A 14,390-nucleotide genomic window follows, 5' to 3' on the forward strand; every position below is an offset into this window, starting at 1 on the left:
TCTTTCGTAACTGTCAGCTGTAGTATCAAGTAGGTGTCAACTTGTCAACTTTGTCAAGTCAAACTCTCGAACTGTAAATTACAATCATGCGGTTGGTTTCAAAATTTTGTCACTAAAAATTTAATATAATTCCTAAACCTGATGATTTGATGTTAAAATAGTATTAAAATGGCTTCTAACGATTCGAGAATTGAAGAGCAGTCAGCGGGTCACACTATATTGGAAAAGATAAATGCCATAAGTGAGAATGTAATTACCAAGGTGGGTACTTGTTTTTATGTTTTAAGAAGTCTTATTTCTGTTCAAAATTTATTCCATTGTCATTGAATCAATATTTATTATAAAGATAAGTATCGATTTAACATCTGGCAGTGTAATAAATTTCATAACATAAACAATCTCAGAAAATACCATGCATTTGAATCTTCATTGTATGGATTGCTTTGATTTTACAGGCTCCGGATATAAACGATTTCACTATTGTGAAGCCTATCAGTCGAGGCGCATTTGGTAAGGTGTTTCTGGCCCACAAGAAAAACAACAAAGAACTTATGTATGCCATCAAAGTTATGAAGAAGTCTGATATGATAAACAAAAACATGGTAACTCAAGTGGTTACAGAAAGGAATGCTCTGGCTTTATCAAGGAGCCCGTTTTGTGTTCATTTGTTTTATTCGTTGCAGTCTGTGTCTTCTGTGTATCTGGTGAGTTAACTTTGTAGTAGTAGTAAATACTTTATTGCACAAAACAAGTACATTTATAACACAGAGATAATACAGTAAATGTGTACAAAGGCGAACTTAACTCCTTAAGGGATCTCTTCCAGCTTGATGCGTTATTTGTGGTTAAATTTAAAAGTGTATTCCACACCTAGAGTCATTTTGGTGTTGAGTTTATTATTACCAGATAATTTGCTTCCTTCCTGTTGAACTTGTTTATCCATCCATCTATCCATCTTAATTTCCAATTCCATACACTTCTGCTCCTTAGCCCTTTTCCTATTGTGTGCTAAAGATGCTTTTGTTCACCTAACCCCAACAATTGGGACAGACTTATCAACTCGTACGAGAAACGGTTTCTTCACAATGCTTTCCTGCACCAAAGATTTACTATATTGGAATACAGATTTCATCAAATTCAAGCCCATTTATATGTATATGACGAAATCAATGCCATTTCTATAATTGAATCTTCTTTCTTTTGTTTGTTTTTCTGGTGACTACCGAAAGCTGTATTAGCGTTGGTAATCTAGTTAGAAGGAAATTGCATATGAGATATATTTAATTACAAAAAAACCTAAATAATTCAAGTTGGGTCCAAACCTGTTTTTGCATTTGATCCCACTACATTTGCCATTGGTCTTATATTTTCATCTCAACAATTAAATAATTTCAGGTCATGGAATACATGGTAGGTGGTGATCTGAAGTCACTGCTAGGAATGTACGGGTTTCTGGAGGAGTCGATGGCCGTGTTCTATATAGCAGAAGTGACTTTGGCTTTAGATTACTTACACAAACACAATATCATACACAGAGATTTGAAACCAGACAACATGCTGATTGCTAAGAGTGGACATGTTAAGTTGACAGACTTTGGTCTGTCTAGGATTGAGATCCATAGAGGTAAGATAATAAGTCCATAGTCAGCCTATGAAGTTATAACCCTACTAGGGGCCACTGGAAGAAGCCATTGTTGGACGGTTGGTAGTAAAAAAAAAAAACAATAAAATAGGGGAAAGAGAACAAAATAAAATTTTTATTTCTAGTTAATTTTCTTTTCGGCTTATTTATTCGTTTTAGTGATGTTCTAAGGCGTTTAATTTTCTTTTTTCCAGATTTGGAGATCTCTGACTTTGTAAACAGAACTCCGAGCCTTAACTTGCGAACCCCTGGGCAGCTGCAGTCGCTGACGTCACACCTGTCGTTTGGCTCGGGAGGAGACAGGGACAGTACATACAACTCGGTCACGTCCGTGGAACCCTGTGAGAACCTCATTGATGACCTAAAAGAGACGTGTACGACACAACTCTATTATTAGGCTTATTCCTTTATGTTTACTTTAATGCAAAAGCTAGCTGTATCATTCAAAAATACTACTTTTGTGTTTAGTGAAAACGGATCATCTGGAAGTTACAGAAATCATAAGTATAGTCCAGGAGACAAATCTTATCTAAAAAAAATTGTATTCTTGTCGAATTCTTTTTTGTTAGATTTCGATTAAATTTAGTGGATAGATAGTTGCCTATTCTTTACAATAAACATACTTACGCGCAATTTCAGTGTCCTAGAAAACCGCTTCAATTGATTTGCTAAAGCTTGTTACTTAGCCTTTTTTTCCCCATTGCAGGTAAATCAAAGGGACTGTTTGGTGAAATAGGAGACTTGAAAACCGGGATCCTGGACCACTCTCAGCTCTCAGGCATACACCCTTTTATGAGCGCTGAGAGTATTAATTTGGATGACGTGATTGTATGTGTATTTTGTTACCAATAATTTATATACTGTGCATGACTTAATATTATAGTTATATTTTATTTTCATACCATTACTGTCACTGCAGCAACTGCAATTGACCATCAATGTAGCTTACGTCTTTCTAATAAGTACAATCGACCTACAAAAGATTTAATTATACTGGATTAAGTTCTTGTTAAGCCTGAGTGTACTTGCAATACTCAACGTACGAAACATAATCAAGGATATAGTGTAATGCTGCGTCTTACGTAAGCGAACAACTTGCGAACGCGAAGCGACGCGTCGCGGCGCGGCGCGGAAGGCCCAAGGCGTTCCCGTTCGCAACGAGATCGCCCACGTAGGACACTTCTATAGGCATCAAAGGATTGATTCCCCCCGCGCCGCATCGCGTCGCTTCGCGTTCCCGTGTTGTTCGCCTACGTAGTACGCTGCGTAAGAGTAGGTGCTTGTGACTTGTGTCCAATACATTTTAATTCAGAAATCGTTTTCCAGTCTCAAGACTCAGGTTCCGAATCATTAAGCTCCTACCACACTTGCGAGAGCTCAAAGACCGATTCGTCCAGAAACAACAAGTCAACTGATATTAGCAGCAACACTGCATCCTCAATGGAAGAGTCAATTGTTTCTGCTGATTCTCAACATGATCAGTCGACATCGCCACTCTGTAGAGGACATTCTTTGAAAAGGATACCTAGGTAATTCTTTGAAGTACTTGTGTTATAATTCATGGGGTGTTTATAAAGTTACATTTGCGGCCTCTGTACTCCCACTGAATAGAAAAAGGTACTTACGGAATTCTCTCTGTTTAGCAAAACCGACTGCTCTGTACAGTCTGTACTCTGTAACGCTTGCATCGCATATTCTTACTTGCTCATTAAAAGTGAGAAGACATCATGCCTCAGACAATTTCGATGTGACTTCAAGTTCCGCTAAATAATTTCTTTGTTATTGTAGTTCGATAATGCTTCATTTACTGTTAAATTTAAATTTCAAACTAAGTTTTATTATAATTGTATAATTATAGTTTCAGAGCAAAGAAAAGAAAAAGAATCTTGGATGTCGATGGCGATACGCCTACGGGTGTGACGAGCCTCGCGGAGTCTAAGGAGAACCACAGCGGGCTGACACAGGAAATAATGGCGCTGGAGGTTAGCCAGAACACGCCTAAGCGGATGTCCATACATCCCACTCCAGAAAGGCGTAAGAACCCAATCAAAGGGGTCTTAAAAAAGAGGTATGGGTAGTTGATTTTTTTTAACAAAGTATACCAGCAGCCATTGTTGCCGCCGTCTTTTAGCTAATGGCTAAATATTCATTAACTGCGATATGCACTTTAGATATTGTTTAAAAACGTTCGATTTTATAGTTAAAAAAAAACCCAGTAAGAACTGTAGTTCTAATAGGAATATAATCATTCAATTAACAATTAAATCCAATTGAAAGTATTTATTTGCATAAAGAAGGGTACAAACAGGTGGTATACAAAGTTTACAAAAAAAAGGAAATACTTAATTCAAAATTACAATAAATTAAAACACAGTTTTACGCAAGTGGATTTTCATCATTAGGTACGCTTTTCAAGAAAGAAAAAATATAATAAAATGTATCTCTAATAGTACAAATTCTAATAGTAAACCCATTTTTTATTTGTGCCTAGTTTACTCAACTTGTCAATACAATCTCTGTTTCTATATCATTTGTATTCCTTGTTTTTTTATACCGTTTTCGTTTCACAGATGGGCATCTCAGAATGACAGCCATCATTTTAACGTTGGCGTCATATTTTCAACTCCCGTATCGAATGCAAAATCACCAGATGGCAAAAAGAAACAAAAAGCTACTCGATTCAACCTACCCAAGGATGATCAACCAATGTCGGGGACTAAGGAAAAGTCCATCGTATTCAGTAAACATATTTCAACTAGCTTAGAAATATTTCCTACTAGGAGAATGAGCAAGGTATGTTACAGTAAATTTGAGATAGTATAAATTGTATTATTTACGCTTTCTTAGCTCTTTGAACACAACGCCTATATACAACGAGCCATTGTAAACCTTATCGGAATGCACGAAGGTTGGTATTATAAATAAATAAAATTTGTTTATTTCAGACTTTTACATCCATAGTGTTAGTCTACTTACATCGAAAACTTAGAAACTAGATGTTAGTACCTACATATAAATACATAATTAAAAACAAAAACAGAATTAAAAACAAAAACAGAAAAAGGAGTCACCCAATATACATTTTATGCCCTTCCCATCACAATACTGACCCAATATTTTAACATTGGGCAGTCAAGGCGTCCAGCTACCATCCTCAGGATGTTGTTATTACTGTCTCGCACTCGTCTCAGCAAAGAGGCTACCCTCTTGCGTCTGATGGCATGGAAGCCATCCGTGTGCGCCTCGGCAAACATGCCTGACGCACTGCAGTGGCGAGGCAGCTTTAACAACATCCTGAAGATGTTATTGTATTGTATACGGAGCGCGTTATAGACGCGCATCGTATGTTTCACCCATAGACTGCACGAGTAGAAGGAGGTACAAAACGCTTTAAATAGTGTAAGTTTGACTTCCCTCGTACATCGTGCAAATCTACGAATGAGCATATTGCCTCTGACTGCTAGGGCCCTTCTCTCTCTTTCAATATCGAGGTCATCCTCTAAATCCTCCGTGATTACGTGCCCTAGGTACTTAAATTGTTTTACAATTTTAAGAGCTACACCTCCCAACATGACCGAAGGTACCATTTGTGGATTGTATTTACGGGCTCTGAAGACCACCATCTCACTTTTACTCGCATTGTACCTAAGGCCATGCTGGGCCGCGTAACTCTCACATTTTCCCAGGAGCTTTCTAATCGAGTTGATTGATGGACCAAGCAGCGCCATGTCATCAGCGTAACTTATGTTATTGACACACACATTATCTATATGACAGCCGACATGCATGCTGCTCAGCTCCTCAATCAGCTCGTTTATATATAAGTTAAATAGGACAGGAGACGTTAACCCCCCCTGTCTTACCCCGCATTCCAGTTTATACTGGTCAGACCATTCCCCAGCCCATCTAACCTGATTGACCTGGTGGGTATACCAAAACTTGAGTAGGGACACGCATTCTGGTGGCACGGTTGTTTTATTAAGCTTTTCCCATAACAGATCATACACCACCAGGTCAAATGCCTTAGACAAGTCAAGGAAACACGCAAATACTGGCGTGTTTCTGTCCTTGTAGTACCTGACAGCTTGCTTAAGGCACAAAATAGCGCTCTGAGTAGACATTCCCGCCCTGAACCCAAATTGAGCATCATGCAGTTTTATGTGTCTACTGAGGTGATCGTTAAGCAAGCTGTCAAGCACTTTAGCAACTACAGTCGCAAGTGAGATAGGCCTATAATTTGTAAACTCCGCCACGTCCCCTGTCCTATTTTTCACTGGCGGGACAACTACTGTTTTCATTAGCTGCTCAGGCAGGTAAGCATGACGCAAACACAAAGTAAAAAACATAGCCAAAACGCGAGGCAGATGTACACCCGCATACTTTAGGTGTTCGATGCTAAGGCCATCGTGACCCGGAGATTTTCCCCTCTGCATACTTTGAATGACTTTGGTTACCTGTTTTGCAGAAAAGTATATGGTACTATGGTAATTATACTGTTAAGGTGACGGTAGAGGTGGGTAAATTTTCAGATTCTGTCAATTTACCCCATTTCACACACAAGCGCACTTCACGCACACTACCTCACTTTACTGGGACAGGTCATTGACCCATCAAGTTTTTTTAAGATAGCGTTTTGAGTTTAGTGCTAACCTCTGACCTCTTTTGAGGAACAGAAACTGTAAAAACGTTCCATTGAAAGAAGAAAGAGAAACAATACATTAAATCTTGCTCTCCTTGTCTGTTCATGTCACACGTGACGTATTTAAATTCTAATTTAATTCATTTGATTGTTAACTATTTTCTGCATATTATGGCTTTGTCGAGATACGCGTTTTGTAAAGTTAAACCGAATAAACCCAGATGTCATTAAGTCAGATGTAAAATGTTATTTACTACTCTATACGGTTATTCATAAGGCGAAAAATCAATTCAATTAAAAATTTAAATAAATAAAGTTTCGGCAGGGTGGAAATTTAATTAAGGCCGACAAAATAAAATTTAATAATATATGTCGGCTGATGTACCCCTAAGATCTTTACAGATTTACTTGTACGAGTATCGTATATTCGCTATTTATTTTGCTATTAAATTTATAAAATTAAAATAAATAATTAAATATTATACTGGCATTCCACCGCTATTATTTCAGTGCTGAACTGATTATCTTCGATCGTAGCCTTGATGATGTCGTACACTTACGGCGGTAGGAGCGGCAATGAACCCCGCGCAGCGTAGAACGAGAGGTGCGTTGGGATAAGTGCATATACATATAATTCTTCGTGCGTCTGTCACAGTCTATTTTCTCCGAAACTACTGGACCAATTCAGTTGAAATTTGGCACACATATGTAAATTTGGCACACAAATGTAAATTTGTGACCCAAAGATGGACGTGTAACGTAAATAAAATGTATTTTAGAGAATTTGAAATACGGTAGCCATTTTTGGGGGGGGGGGTAAATGAAAAAAATTAAAAAATATGTTTTTTAAACTATATAGTGTTACATATCAAATAAAAGAGCTCATTGTAAGAATCTCAAAGATATATTTTTTTTATAATTTTAGGATTAATAGTTCAGCAGTTATTCATGAAAATAGGCAAAAAATGATCATTCTCCGCCCACTTTCTCCGAAACAACTGGATCTAAAATTTTGAAAAAAATACACAAAGTAGTTCTTTACCTATATATGTCAGGAAAATCTATAAGAAATGTGCAGTCAAGCGTGAGACGGACTTAATATACGGAACCCTTAGAATGCGAGTCCGACTCGCACTTGTTTTTGTTTAGCTCTTATTAGGTTTAAGGAGTTTTATGAGTGAAAAAAGAAGTTTTTTGTTTTATGTGCCCGCGTTATTGCCGATCGATTGTGTTTTAAACGATAATTAGACAAAAAAACTTGTTTTTCACCCAACGAATATAGATCCCCATGACACATCTTCCAAGTCGCCTTTGGATAGGCTTAATTTTAAAAATAATTGAAATAATGTTCTATATCATTCATACTTGCAAAAAAAGACTAAAAATAATTTACGTGACCAATGCTTATTATTAGTAAATATCTTACAATTTAGTATCTGATATATCACACGATACAAAAAAATGGCCGCAAAGTTAAAAGTTTATTTATTTACGTTACTAGTCCATCTTTGGATCACCGACTCTTTGTCATATGTGAAAAATGTGTACCAAATTTCAATTGAATTAGTCTATTAGGGGCAGACACACGAGTGATCTTAAAAGGGATTTTTATCTTGAATAATTTGTATGTACTTACCCCAACGCACCTCACGTTCCACGCGGCGCAGCGTAATCAGTAAGTACCTAATAATTAGTGTCCGACCGAAACACAAATTTCTGTATATATAAATATTGTTGTCCTACTTGCTCCCCAATTTTTGGTCTTTGTCACATAGTTTAGTTTCATAATACGAAGTACTATTTCGTATGTTTCGGCCAGGCCGAAAGATTCGGCCGTTTTTTGGCCGAAACCGAAACTACGGCCGAAACATGATTTTATGGCCGAAACTGGCCGAAACCGAAACCGAAACCGAATCTTCGGTCGGACACTACGAATAATCACAATGGTCTTAAGTACCACAGACCCTACTGTCGCTTAAGTCCTTTATGACAATCTCTGCCTATTAGAACTTATAAAAAAAAAAGAAACCGAGTAATTATATCCAACTACCGAACCTGCTTACAAATTTTCTCGAGATATTTGAGAAATGTGATATGCAAAGGAGAACATTCGAACAAACGAAAGTATTTTTGCCCAAGCTGAAACGGAGACCTTCGCCTACGCTCGGTCAGTGATGGTTTAGGTACAGTCAGCTGCAGGTCACCCCTGCATAGAAGATTGTATGCAGGGGTGGTACCTTTTCTCTGCAGCTGACTGTACACCTATAAAAAATTGTTGTACCTGCTGCAATTTTATACCGGTACCGTACTTTATATTTCAACAGGTATAGTACCTTCAAAACGAAGCGGTATTGATAAATAATACCGCCTCTAAATAATAATAATAATTCAGCCTATATACAGGGTGGTCCAAACCTTGACGTCCAAAAATTTTTTTTTAGATTCCTCACGTCGTGGGCTATCAGAATATACCCCATGTATGTTAGCCGATTTTTCGTAGTTATCGAGTTATGATTTTTTTTTACTTTTAACTTTTCATATGAAATTCCGGGGTTCCCATACAAAGTGGCTAAAAAATAACTGCATTTCCGTTGCCAGGGAGGTTTTGGGATTATACTGAGCAACTTTTACAATGGGGCCAACCCCGAAACAGCGAAAAAAAATTACCCTTCCATAGAAAATGGACTAGCCAAAATGTATAAAAAGCCAATTTTTTTTCGCGATTTCGGGGTTGGTCCCATAATAAAAGTTGCTCAGTATAATCCCAACACCTCCCTGGCAACGGAATGCAGTTATTTTTCAGCCACTCTGTATGGGAACCCCGGAATTTCATAGGAATAAGAATAAGAATTGTTTATTGCCACATACATGAACATAAAATAGAGTTAGAATTACTTACATAATAAAATAAAACAGTTGTTATCATATACAAAACAAAAGTGAGAAGATCTTTGTATTAGGCAAAGGGTTCCAGTCTCAGCGTGTGCCGGGCCTAGGTGCCCGGCGCTGGTTTTCAGACCGGTCCCAGACTAAGGACGGTCGGAGAATATTACCTACATAGGAAAAGTTAAAAGCTTAAAAAATCATAACTTGAAAACTACGAAAAATCGGCTAACATACATATGGGGTACATTATGATAGCCCACGATTTTTGGACGTCACGGTTTGGACCATCCTGTATAGACAATAATCTCAACGCTAGCCCAATGCGGATTGGGGACTTCACACACAGCTTTGAATTTCTTCGCAAATGTATGCACTACGAGTATGCAGGTTTCCTCACGATGTTTCCTCCTTCACCGAAAAGCTAGTGGTAAATATCAAATGATATTTCGTACATAAGTTCCGAAAAACTCATTGGTACGAGCCAGGATACCAATGAGTTTTTCCTTACCGCTTATACCGTAAAGAAATAATGCAGTCTCTGCTTTGCACGATTATTGTGTGGACATAATTCTTATAATCACCGAAACATACATACCTCTACGCACAGAATGTCATTGAAATAAAACATTGTTTTTTATAGTAAATTAATATAACATTCGATTTATACACATAACAATAAGCAGGCCAGGCCGCAGCGATATTGGCCTGTAAGCTTCATCTCGGTCTCCAAATCCGCAAAACTCGCTGGTACTAAATGCTGGTCTTGCCGTTATTAATTATCTTGATTCTTGAAGATTATCAGAACAGCACGTTACGTAATCGCATACATAGACGGAACGAACGTCAACAAAGTAGGTGTAGACACTGCAAGTCTTTAGGTATTAAACGAATTACGCTTCGTATTAATAGATGAGTAATATTTAAATGAACATATAATATTCTCTAACATAAATACAAGATTACAATTAATTGACATCAAAAGTCATTGACGTACAGAAGTCATATACATTTTTATAATGACGCAAAATTGATACCAGCATAATGAAAATCAATCCCAATCAGTAAAACGAGTCTTTAAACTTTTTTCATTTTAAGCGGGTTTTGAAGGAACAAGTCACTTAAATTCGATTGTAATCGTATTGTTTTAGGATAATTTACTGCTGTTTTCGACCGTTACGACCCGTAAATAACAACAACTCACATTTAAAATTTGACTGGAGCTCGACGTGATTATATTTATTTACCCTATTTTATGAAATACAATTTATCTACTGGTATACATTTTCGTATGCGTATATGATGAAATGTCTTTATTAATGTCAAAAACGAGCTATGACGACGTACACGTCTGCTTCGATGCAAGGCCAACGGCCATCTGACTCGAAGAAGAGTTTTGAGTGATGTCGTCAATGTATGGAAATTATACGAAAGTTTACATTTGGGATTGAATTTCTGTGTTGTATTTGTGAGTAAAAATATAAGTAGATAATAATCTGGTAGTTTAGTTATCTAGCCTTCAAAATCCCACAACAACTCAATTACTGTCAAAGACAAAACTGTAATGCGTCTTGCTCAAACGGAACTCCATATTTTGATTTTTGGACACTTTTAGTGTCGATTTGTAGAGAATTACAGGAAATAAAAAAAAATATCGCGTGAAGAGCCGGTACACGGCTTCTTCGTAAACAGATTTACGTATAATTTAATGCAGTTATTAATCATTCATTGAACAAATTGATTGCACAAAGTGAGGTCTAAATCGAAAACGTCATATACCGTCCCCTTAACGTCTTTGGCAGTCAAAGGTATTTTTGTTAAATCTACATATGTTTAAGATATTTTCTCTACAAGACCTCCGCTAATGAAGACAATGGACATTCCCGGATAATCGAAACAGGCATTTCTGACACAAAACTACTAAAAACTAAACTTTTTTTTGTTTTTCCGTAGTCTTCTAAAAAGTAGAGGGGTTCGAACCACGTTACTCATACTCGTTATACATATTTTACTTTATGTTTTAGGGTGAAGGAAGTCGGTCGCCCACAGAGTGCAAAACGCCTCTAGCAACAGCCCAGACACCGTACAGAACACCCAAGAGTGTGAGGCGCGGGAATCAGGTCTCTGACCAAAGGATTCTAGGAACTCCAGATTATTTGGCTCCTGAGCTTTTATTGAAGTAAGACACTTTCTTTCTCGACTTTTTCTTTCCATTGCTGATACTACAACTGTGATTCGACGATCTGAAATTCATGTACTCCACTTAATTGCCTACGAAGCTTAAATGTCAAGTTTCAGTTTTAAGATTACAAGATTACAGACCTTCCATAGTTCCAACGCGGAAAGGAGCGTGCGTGAACTGTAGGGCGCAATGCCTACTTGCATATTGACGTGACAAGTTTAAGTTTTCGCTTTATGTTACAAGGTGGCAGACTCCAACGCGCACGGTCCCTATGATCGGTCCCTGTAGTAGTGTTCAGCTTCTAATAGGTGATGTCGCACATGCCCAGCCTTCCCGACATACCTACATCTAATAACGGATTTTATCTAGTATCTTCATCTTTGACGTGGCACATCTTTATTTCAGTGTTTTTGGTGAAAACGCTTATCCATTCTCCTTTTGAAGACAGGGTCACGGGCCTCAAGTGGACTGGTGGGCGCTGGGCGTATGTCTGTACGAGTTCATGACCGGCGTGCCGCCGTTCAACGATGAAACGCCACAAGCTGTTTTCAAAAACATTTTGTCAAGAAGTAAGTCCGTTTCATATTATTATTATTTCAGTGGTGTTCGAGTAAGCTGGATTTCCCCCTACTAATATGATAAAGATAAAAGATCGTTTATTCAAGTATATTACAATGCGCTTATGAACGTCAAATAAAGGTACACTGGCTCGAACCCTACACCTCTGCCCCGAGAAGATTTAAATCCCCCCTCTATTGGAGGAGGGTATCCTAATATGTGACCGGCATGCATCGCATAGTCTGTGATGTGTTCAGATAGGGTTAGCGTTACCACCTTTACGGCGTTGGTTTGTAATGTTATTGGCAGGGTAATAGTAAATAATGGCGTTGGCGATTACATGTCTATACACGACATATTGTAGTGTACGTCGCGACTTCCCGAGGTGCAATACTGATAACAAGAAGGCAGCATAAGTAACAGCCATAAAAGCAGTACTAAAAATATATATATTTATTTTACCATATTCCGGCTTGTGAAATGTGTATGTGTGTGCTAAATAGAGGTAATTTTAACCCCCAACGGACACCTCTTTCCGTTGGGGGTTAAAATTAGCTCTAGTAGCTATGAGTTTAAGATCTCAACTGAAGAACTTGAGTTTTGAAAAAAATGGACAAAATAGTTCTTTACCTATAGATGACAGGAAAACCTATTAGAAATGTGAGTCGGACTTGTCCAATGCACACTCCCGCCAATCCACAAAGAATGTGTCCAGGTTGTCCTGCCGTTTGGGTCTTCCTCTGCCCCGAGATCCATCCTGTGGGATCCAGTCCGTGGCTAATTTGGCCCAGCGTTCTTGGTGCATTAGATAAGATAAGATAAGATAAAAGATAGTTTATTCACGTAGGCATAATTACAATGCGCTTATGAACGTCAAATAAAGCTAGGTAGACCGGCTCCAACCCTACACCTCTGCCCCGAGAAGATTTAAATCCCCCCTCAATTGGAGGAGGGTATCCCATTATGGGACCGGCAACAAACTCGGCGGGACACATCTTTTCAAAAATAATTACTTACATCTTATCATCATTCGGTCCTGCCCAGTCCCATTTCAGCTTTGCGGCCTTCATGCCCACATCCAAACTGCCAGTTTTGGAACGCAGTTCGGTGTTTCTAAGTGTCAGGGGTATATCAATTTTTATTTCTCTATTGCAGATCTTGAATGGCCGGAAGGCGAGGAAGCCCTATCAGAAGAGGCAGTGGGTGCCGTGGAGGCGCTCCTCACCATGGAGCCCTCGGACCGGCCCGCGGCCTCCGCGGTCAAGAGCATGCCCCTCTTCAGAGCCGTCAACTGGCAGAACCAACTCAACGCCGAGCCACCCTTCGTGCCTACTCCCGATGATTTGCATGATACTGGATATTTTCAAGGTAAATCTGTCTGTCTCTTCTGATTTTTTATGTCAGCTAACAAATAACTAATGTACTTAAGTTTCAGATATTTTTCTTTGTTAACTGTACTTAAATTAAACAAAATATGTATTTGCAATAATATGGACCAAAAAGTGGGTAGGTATATTGTAAGAAAACGGTTAATATACATAAATAATAAAACAATTGGTGACATTGGCACAGAATAAATAATAGTACTAAGTACAGAAGACTCACTCTCTAACAAAACGCGTCTGTTACGATCAGCACAGATATGGCCGCTAGGTGGCGATAGCGCCACGCGCGGCTTATGGCTTTCCCCAAAATTGGGGCCGAACGGATGTACTTTTAGCTACCTGTAGCAAAGCGACGAAATCGCGGAGTGAGACACGCCTGACATTGGTTTACTGTGTTAAAAATAGTAAACAATAGTTTGCGAGCAAGGGTCTGTAAAAGCTCAAAGCAACCTAAGGGTTTCCTTTCAGTAACCTAATCCTCGTAAAGGAGCGATCGCCAATGTTAAACTTCGAATTATTCACAAACAAATGTGTACCCTTTCGTATGGGTGGTGGTCTAAAATCATGGGTTCTTAGTTCTCACAGAAATGAAAATCGTTCTAGAAAAAAATGCAAAATGATATTTCTTGTTTCAGCCCGCAATATATTGCAGCAGCTACACGTGTCCAACTTCGATATGTAATTATTTAATTAGTGCAAGTGTAATCGGAACTTTGGTACCTACCTTAAAAGTAAGGACTGGCAAACATTTATTATAGTAACAAAAGTTTTCAAGTAACACTGAATTAGCGCTGCTATTGGTCTCACTTTTAAAAGAGTTCAGCTGTGATACTGTGTCAGGTAAGTTTTATTTAATTATGGTCGAAAACCTTTAATGCGCTTTGTCTTTTTACCATTACGTTTATTTGTGGAATATGCTTGTTATAAGGGCTAAACGTACTATGCCCAAAAAACTTTCAGTTTCAGTCAATATTCGTTCACTTTAATAAATGGTGTAATGTACCTAGGCAACACACGAAAAGTGTGCTTTTAAATAAAATATAGAAATGTGCATTGAACACATCTGTCTTAGAACAATTATGATTCTATATTTTAGAAATA

General features: G+C 38.2%; 1 protein-coding gene across 2 annotated transcripts; it reads left to right on the forward strand.

The window, feature by feature from the left end:
• Positions 1–72: 72 nt before the first annotated feature.
• LOC134663279 (serine/threonine-protein kinase greatwall) lies at positions 73–14,164 on the forward strand. Of its 2 annotated transcripts, none has more exons than XM_063519691.1 (12): positions 73–261; positions 456–704; positions 1,396–1,624; positions 1,837–2,016; positions 2,349–2,470; positions 2,969–3,171; positions 3,501–3,710; positions 4,213–4,435; positions 11,189–11,343; positions 11,791–11,915; positions 13,060–13,272; positions 13,925–14,164. In XM_063519691.1, the coding sequence occupies exons 1-12, from the start codon at positions 169–171 to the stop codon at positions 13,969–13,971; spliced, it is 2,049 nt and encodes a 682-aa protein (XP_063375761.1). In that variant the 5' UTR covers positions 73–168; the 3' UTR covers positions 13,972–14,164. The 2 variants fall into 2 exon arrangements, with proteins under 2 accessions (XP_063375761.1, XP_063375762.1); XM_063519692.1 differs by having other exon boundaries at positions 1,837–1,983.
• Positions 14,165–14,390: the final 226 nt, after the last annotated feature.

This window comes from Cydia amplana, chromosome 4, assembly GCF_948474715.1.
Source record: "Cydia amplana chromosome 4, ilCydAmpl1.1, whole genome shotgun sequence".
NCBI lineage: Eukaryota > Metazoa > Arthropoda > Insecta > Lepidoptera > Tortricidae > Cydia > Cydia amplana.